Source organism: Convolutriloba macropyga, chromosome 6, assembly GCF_964194025.1.
Source record: "Convolutriloba macropyga chromosome 6, txConMacr16.3, whole genome shotgun sequence".
NCBI lineage: Eukaryota > Metazoa > Xenacoelomorpha > Acoela > Convolutidae > Convolutriloba > Convolutriloba macropyga.
Genome location: NC_134473.1, coordinates 28,270,691 through 28,279,372, shown reverse-complemented (window position 1 = coordinate 28,279,372; position 8,682 = coordinate 28,270,691). Strand labels below are relative to the sequence as shown.

Sequence of the window (8,682 nt, the reverse complement as noted above, 5' to 3'; positions counted from 1 at the left end):
TGTGTCTTTTAGTATACATGACAAGACAAAAAATTATCTAGATTATTTCTTTTTATTAAGTGTTTGCTTGTGGACATATTCATTTTGTATGAGAAATAGATCCACGTGACCAACAATTGTGATAATTATTTTTTGTGCCTCTTTTACGGTTGCATTGATAGCAAACAATTTATTTATTAAAATCAACGCGTCAGTTGACTCTCGGTGAGCGAAATGATCTAGAAAGAGGTCTTCGAGTCGACCGCGAATTAGAATTTATGCGGAATGCAGTACCTCTCCAATGTTGTACCTCTCCCTAGAGTTATATTAATTTCGAGAAAACACCTGTCTCGGTTAATGAGAACGTTTGTTTGATTTATATGGTCTACGCCTAGAGTCTCTCCCGGAGTTACAGGTAATTTGACTGATAGCCATCTTATTCATCATCGAATCCATTTGGTTGATAAGTCTATCAGTCGATCCTGCTCTGTGAGGACTACTGTCTAAACCATTATTAACGACGCCTTGGCTTGGGGTCTCTAACCTGTAGATTGCAGCCAAATGTACCGCTCCTTTTAAAGCATCCGCCAACGAAATATCTCTTTCCTTCCTAATTTCTCATCTAACATTCTGATGAAGCAATCCTTCCAAGAAAGCTGGCATAACAAGGTCATCTCTGATTTCTTCAAGATCATCAGGATATGCTTTTTATCAAGAAGTTTTGTTGCTGCCAAGAACTCAGCAACTTTCTCAGACTCCCCTTGAGTTTGTTTTCTAAGTGCTCCTTCTAAATGCACTCCGAAGGCTTTTGTCATCTTTTTTAGTCTCATCGTCCAGCGAATGATAGAAATCTATTACACCAGCTGCTAAACTGAGTGGTAAAATCTGAATCTGATGTCTTTTATCAGTGTATAGCTGATTCCCATCATCAACCAACTGAGGACTACCATCAGCAATTTTACGAGGCCCCAACCAACTTGCAGCTTCCTTAATAACTCAGATTGAGTGATATATATACATATACCGATATATCTCTCGTGTCTTGAAAAATTTCCGGTAAAAGCATACGAGCGGTAACCTTTGAGTTAGCCGTCTTGGCACGCGTCGTTCGTTCGATCGTTTAACAGTTGGTTCCGAACCAACTACTACTAATAAGTGCGCTGCACTTAAATTTTATTGATTGTTCCCGCCAATAAACACAAAAATGGCTCAAATTGTTGTTCGGAAGTTAAGTGGAAGCAATTAATGTCACTTTGCAACCTATTGGTTAAATTATTTTGTTCTCCAGTGTAAAATAAAAAGATACAATACAATTATTGTTAATAAAATATGTCATTCCAAGGCAATTTTTTTTTCGAAAACTAGTCTGGATGGGGTTTAGGAACTCCTGTCACCAATCTAGCAACCCTAGCCGTTACTATTTTTTTAATTCTCAAATCACTCTTTACGCATGGGTTCGACTTGGGTTTTATGAGAAAGGGTTACCTGAAAACCTCTAAGTCTTATTCTTAAATAAACTTAAATGGTTTTCTCTAACATTTAGTTTGACTAACAGTTGAGTCGAAAGAAATTAATTCTACGCGCCGACTTGATATTGAGTAAGAAATCAAAAAAGTGAAATTGAAAAAATTGTACAATCTAATATTGAGAATTTTTCGGCTTCGGTGGGCTTGCCCAACATGCTACCGATAAGCGTTCAATTTCTGACCTCTATAAAGAACAATGAACTTATTAAGAGAGAGCAACGAACTCTTAACTACCAAGCTAGAATAACTAAGCAAAATGACTCACCAGAATCTTGGAATGTTCTTAAAGCTTAAAGAATGGCATATTCGTTAATATTGTTTTATAAGGACGGAAAAAATTGAATAGGTTTGAAACCGAATTTTAAAGTCAGTTTTGAAACTTTGAAACAGAACATGAATAAAATATGTATAAATTTGGGTGTATACAAAAATTTCTCTAATAGTTTGTAAGAAAATGTCAAAATTGTTTACAAAAATTGATATAAGCTGAAGCTTCAATAATTCCTCAAAAATAGTGGATCAGGCAAGTTATGAGACCAAACGAAAGGACCACAAAAAACATTGAAAACGGGCAAAATTCAGAAACCACCACAATATTCTGAACGCAAACGGTGTCTAAGTCTAAATTCTAAACGCATATGTCGCTTTTAAAATTCTGAAAACAACATTGCTGCATGTGACAAAAATCTCACTCTCTGATAAGGATAACTGCTAAATGAACTGCTTTCTCACTCCACTTTATAAGCAGTTTTTTTTTAAAAAAAATGCACATCTTGAGGCCATCGGTTTTGTGCTCCGTTTACTACAGCCGTTCTCAGTAAAAACAAATTGTCCAAAGTTTGAAAGACAGCACCCAATGCAATCCAGACTCTGCAATCCTGCCTGTTTGAACTGTAAAAAGAGAAACTTTTTAATTCCTTCTTCAATCAATTCTCATTTGAATTCCTAATTTTCCATACAGGTTGTTGGCTAGGCCAGGCTTGCAAAAACCCAGCCTAAAAAAAGGAACTGTGTGGGTTTTTGATTGGCAAAGGACGACTCGGACTAGTTTATTGAGTCCTATCCAAAACCCGTGATGTCGTACTAATCATATTATGATGGAATGTATATGCTCTTCGGCCTAAGTCTTGAATACCAAGACAAATTTTCATTAATAATTGTATTTCTGAAAGTCGCAACCATGGTAGCACATCAAGCTCTATAAATACATCATAATTCGCAACATTGGCACACAGGTTATGGTCAAAAGCGGGAAATCTCTTCTATAAATAGTATTGAAAGTGAACACTTCTGATTTCTTCAATAAAACCAACATATAAAAAGCTTCAACGAAAATAGGTTGAGGGAATGGAAATCAAGAAATGAAAAAGTTTTGGAGAACGGAAGTGTAAGAAGGGGGGAATGAGGGTGTGGGGGAGATAAAATATTAGAGGACTTGGTTCCTTTACACTCCCGGCAAGAGAAGGCAACATTTGAAACAAAAATGTGAACAATAAAACAAAGCACAAAAATTTTTCTTTCTGACATTGAGTTTTGTGTGTGTGTGTGTGTGTGTGTGTGTGTGTGTGTATGTTTCAATGAATTTGTTTCAGTGACCCTCTGGCGCACCTGACAATTGCGGGAATACGCGGCTTAGGGTTAATGCTGGTCTCTGTACCATTCCTGTAGACGTCTGGATGTCTAAGCTCCTGGCTATTCCGTCTGAACCTCTGTGTGCTTTCTTAAACCTCCCGAGAATCCGGATGCTTCTGGGTGTAAAGTCCTTGAGCACCCACACAATGTCGCTTTCATCCAGCTTATCATTTGATCTTTGCCACTTCGTTCTCTTGTGCTCAGGAACATATTCCTTCATCAGCCTGCTCCAGTAGTGATCAAGTAGCGTCTGCGTCAACTTGAAATCCATAGTGGAGAACCGCTGGTTGCTGTTCACAAGAGGTTTCAAACACATGTGAGGTCTGCCAAAGAAGAAGTAGTTCGCAGTAAGTGGTCCCTCATCTGAGATGCTGCAGCCCACATGAGTTTTTGGCGTGGAGTTCAAAGTTGCCTCGGCCTCTGCCACAACTGTCTGGAAAACTGAGAGTGTTAGTTTCCGACTGTCCAGCACTATTAGTAGGCTCCTCTTCGCGGTCTGTATGAGCCTCTCCCAGACTCCTCCGAAGTGTGGTGCCAATGGAGGATTGAAAGTCCACTGAATGTTCTGTTGAGCCAAATGCAGTCTGATGTACTCGTTGTCTGGCTTGTAGATTCTCTGGAACTTCAACCTCATTGCTTGGTTGATTCCAATGAATTTTTTTGTCATTGTCATTCACAATGAGGCCAGGGTATCCACGTCGTGATACAAATCTGCGGATGGTCATGAGAAGGTTGAGAGGTCATGGCACACTTCTAGGTGGACAGCTCTGGTGACCAGGCATGTGAACAAGCAGACGTAGTGCATCTGGGTGCCCTCTCTCTTGTCCTCAACGTAGAATGGACCAAACATTTTCATTCCTGTGTTGACGAAGGGGTACTGCTTGTTTACATCTGGGAATCTGAATTCAGGCAGGTTGGCCGTCTTCGCTCTCACATTGTCTGCCCTCCATCGTCTGCAAATGAAACAGTATTTCCCCAGACTTCTCGGCACCTTTCTCAACCCAATCATCAGGAAAGTCTGTTGCAGGTTAGCAATCACACGTTCCACGCCCTGATGGCCACAGTCATATTGCGCCTTTTCAATCAACTGTCTTGCAATTCTGCTCCTGCTATGGAGAACGAGGGGATGTTTTGCACTGTAGGAATGTAGGTTAGAGGTGCTTTGTAGAGTCTTCCTCCTACCCTCAAGAGTCCGATGTCATCTAAAAAAAGAGTGAAGGGCATCATCTTGTCTCCTTTCTTGAGATTGCTTCCCTTCAACAGTGAAAAAATTGTTCCTGAGAAAAACCCGTTTTTGGACAATCTGATGAGATAGTTCTTGCCCCGTTCTCATCTGATGCAAAATTGTCAGTGTTGGAGGTCCCACGTCTGACCAAGGATTCCTTGGGTTTTCATTTCTGCCTTGTTTTCTTCCAGTATGTTTTCTAACGCGGCTGGTCTGTTGCTCAAGAACTTCGTCAGATTGAATCCTCCTGTATGTAAAACAATTTTTATCTCCTCTGCACTTCTGCGGGCCTCCTCTTCAGAAGGGTAGGTCTGCATGAAACCATACATGTAAAACTGCTGCATATGACTGATGTGTATGCCTCTGGATGTTCTTGTTTGTGGTCATTTGCACACTTCTGCAGAACAAAAATCGCACAAAAAGGTGAGCATGTGGCTCCAAAAATGAGTCGAATGTATTTGAAGACCTTTTCATTGCCATCCTCTGTCCAGGTAAAGCGGAAATAGTCCTGGTCTTGTGGCTGGATGCCAATCTGCATGAACAGTGCCTCGATGTCCTCTGCGATTGCCACTGAGTACTGTCTGAAGTGGAGAAGAAGGCCATGCAGGTTGCAGAGTAGATCCGGCCCTGTCAGCAATGCATCATTGAATGAGATTCCCGTATATTTGGAAGCAGTGTTTGTGAGTCTGCGGATTTTGTCTCGAAGTCATTGTTAGGTAGTGCGATGTCTTTTTTCCATGGAAGTCCAATCTGATATCTGTCATCAATGTGTCTTATGGTATCATTGAGGATTTACACAGCTTCTTTGTCATCTGAAGACGGTCCCTTTGAAGAACACTGATTGAAGTTCACTCCTTCAATTGTCCAGAAGAGCTGGAGAAGATCTTCATCTGGATCGTCTTGTCGTCTCTTGATATGATTGAAAAGTGCTATGCTTGTGCTGTTTGATTGTCCGACCTTCTTTTGTGTGTACTTCTGAGGAATGGGCCCTGTCAGTGTCCAGCCAAGCAGAGTTTTGACTCCGTATGGGGTAACAGTGGGTCCCGTTGTGAACTGTCTGCGAACCGTTGCTGTGAATGCATCTGCTCCAGTCAGTATTCCGATCCGGTTGTCCCTGGTTGTTGGAAATCTTTTGCTCTGGAGGTGAGAATGGTCTCTGCAGATCTCATTCAACATTTCATTTTGAACACTTGGCATCCGAAACTCCTCCATTGCTGTTGCGTACACTGGGATTTTGACCACAGGGCAACTGCTGTACAAATCTCCTATGCCGATCATGACATCTGCTGTTTTAACTGAGCGTTCACCGTGAAGTCAAGCTAGTGGTAGGATTACGTCTTTCGGTTGTTGAACTTGAAGTGCATCAGCAACCTTCTGTGTTGATTGAGTGTTGTCACTGCCACTGTCCAGCATTGCGTAGGTTTCAATGCAATGATCTCTGTTAAAGAATGTTACTGGTATCGCCTGCAATTGTATCTAGGTGTGAACCATGAAATTTCCTGTTGGTTGCTGCAAGTGTAGTTTTATTTTTGTTGTGGAGGAGTTGCCTGCTGTTAGGCTGGAGTGCGTTGATTATTACTCTGCTGTCTTTGTTGTTCTGCATGTTCATTGGCTGAGGCTGAAAATCATTTTTGTTCCAGTTGCCCCTGAGTAAAGTATTGCAGTTAGATCCAACTTGTCTTTTCTGGTTTCCACTTTGTTGGTTGTAGTTTGAACTCGTCTGCTGCCTTTGGTTTTCATTACTAAAGTTACGTCCATAGTTTTACTGGTTTTGGTTGGTTTGAGGTCTGGACTGGTTTGGTTGTGCGCATTGTTGCTTCTGCCTTGCATCTGTCCTATGGAGTGTTGAGTGATGAAAACCATTGCATCTCTCCAAAAGGCACCTTGTTTTTGATTTTGCAGAGACCCTTTCCGTGAGCTCTCAGACAGTTAGGGCAAAGATTGAGCTTCCTCACACAACCCTGTCGTTCATACACTGACTTTTCCAAGTTTTCGGGACATCGACTAAGGTTGTGGTTTTGTGAGCAGAGTTGACATGACACATCTGGTGGCCCCCATTTGGAAGAACTAGTCACTCTGGTTCTCTGGTTCCGCTGTGGGGAGATGTCCGCGCACGCCTCTGCGTAGGAGTCTACCCAATTGGCAAAGTGGGTAAGGTTAGGTTGCGGCAACGCTTGGCTTCTTGTGTGTTGATTCCATCTGATTATCATGGCAGCGTTCAGTTTTTCTCTGGCCATTCTCAAGACGGCTGAAGTCTTGAGATCAGCTTCAAAGTTGTGAAGCCTGAATAATTGTAACGGACTTCTCAAGAAAAATGAAAAGCTCAAAAAAGTGTTTTGTTCGTCCAGTCTGGGTTTCGGCCACTTCTCCAACTGATCCAGGTATCCATCGACAATATGCTGTGGTTTGCCAAACTTTCTTGTCAATTCAGCAATTGTTTCATGGTAGTAGTCCCCATTGTAGGAGTATCCACTTATGGAATCTCTTGCTTCATGTGTTACAGAGTTTTGGAGGTATGTCATTTTTTGGGCAATTGAGAGACCACTGTTGTTGTGAACGGTTGCTTTGAAGAAGCTGAACCACTGGTGCCATTTCAAAAGATCACCTGTGAAATTATCAATTGATAACTTGGGCAAACTTATTGTGTTCTGTACCATCAGTACTGGGTGTTGCATCCAGTCTGGTTGAGAACTAGGGGAACTCGGGTAACCATTTTATTGATTGTTTTTATAGCCGTTGATTTGGTGTACATCAGGTACGCTACATTTGTTCAGTGGTTGTTGATTGTTTTGAGGTGTGTACTTATGGCTCATGGTCAGATCAGCTCGGCAATTGTTGTGAAAATAAAATTGTTGTTGTAAATGCCCTGCTCTAACCTCACTCTCATGTCGGTTCTGTCCTCTCAATCGACCTGAGTTTTGCCAGCCCTCATCTGTTCTCAATGACCCTGTGAGAAATTCCCTGTTCCTTTCTTTCTCTTCAATGTTCAAAACGGGTTGAGAATTATCAGGTCGGACGAGTCAGCGTTGTTTGTTTCCTGATTTTTGCGGCTTGCCAAATGATGTTTCCTTGCTCTATTGCGTAAAGGGTACTGTTTTCTCAGTGGGTTAGGGAAAGGAGCTGCTGATGTAATAAATGCAGATTCATTGTCACTTGCATCCGTTCTGTGTGCTTTTGCTCTCTGTTTGCATTCCAGCATGGTTATGTTTCTTTCGGCAGATTCATTACCAAGTGTTGTCAACTCTTCACTTGTTAGCTGAAGCTTCATGAGTTCACTGCAACTTCTGTCCAACTACTCTTTCCGAGACCTCAAGAGTTCCAAAGTATCACGGAGTATGCTTAGATCTTCGTTACTACTGCTTTGTTCTTTGAAGAGGTCTTTTACTGCGTTCCACTCTACCACTTTCAGATGAAATTGTTGCTTGAGGCTGTTCTTTTCTGTTGACGATATTTTGGACTTGTTTGTCATGTTGATTAAGTTAGACTTTTCTTATTTTACAAATCCTACAATGCACTGTTACTTCACTATGTTTCCTTGTAACAGCCCTATTCTAGTTATGCTGAACCTCATATTTAAATGAGGCTGTTGCTTTTTATGCTTAGCTAATGCTTTTTGTTTAACGTTTATCTGCTATGTTTCTGCTTGTCTCTATCACTACTCAGTGATATTTGATACAGATGTGATGCTTCACTATTCTGAAATTGTATATAGTTAAACCTTGACACTAATCAGTGAAATTCTTACAAACTTAGTTAAATGTGATGTTTATTTCGTTGCCTTTTTAATTTTCGAGTGCGACTGAAAGAACCCTAACCTCTGGTGGCCAACTTTTGACTATTGTGTGTGTCTACTGACACTGGTGGGGGATAACATCACGTTTCTATAAACTTGAAGGTAGCAAGGGCATAACAGGCCTTGCAATTAGTCCTAAGTTAATGTGTGTGTGTTTGTGGTGCTTTGAATTTCACCTAGAGGGGGACCTACTCCTTTAAAAACTAATGCGGAAAAATACTATTGATCCAACGATAACTAGATGCTTATTAAGATCCAGACTTCTAAATGAAGACTTTCCATTCTGCAAGTAAGGTTCATTTGTTGTGACTAGGCATCCCACGCAAGCATGCTTCTCAAGAGAATTCTCTTATCAGTCTTCACATCTAGAGCCAGATTAAAAATCAGTTGGATCTTTTGTGATTGTGATGTTTTTGCTAAAATTTACGAAGTTATCTAAACCAGAGTAAAAAATGTGCTAAGTGTCAAATGTCTAAGTTCCCCCCTATAATATCAAAAATTCCCCAGTCTGAGTCGAGAAAGTTTCA

General features: G+C 41.0%; 2 protein-coding genes across 2 annotated transcripts; both read right to left on the bottom strand.

Annotated features, from left to right (window-relative positions):
- Window positions 1-3,093: 3,093 nt before the first annotated feature.
- On the bottom strand, window positions 3,094-3,771 carry LOC142341280 (uncharacterized). The gene has a single exon (XM_075392197.1). It carries the CDS (start codon window positions 3,769-3,771, stop codon window positions 3,094-3,096), a length of 678 nt encoding a protein of 225 aa, XP_075248312.1.
- A 2,426-nt stretch (window positions 3,772-6,197) lies between these two features.
- Window positions 6,198-7,019, bottom strand: LOC142341279 (uncharacterized). Its single transcript, XM_075392196.1, has one exon. The coding sequence runs from the start codon at window positions 7,017-7,019 to the stop codon at window positions 6,198-6,200; it is 822 nt and encodes a 273-aa protein (XP_075248311.1).
- Between the last annotated feature and the right edge of the window lie 1,663 nt (window positions 7,020-8,682).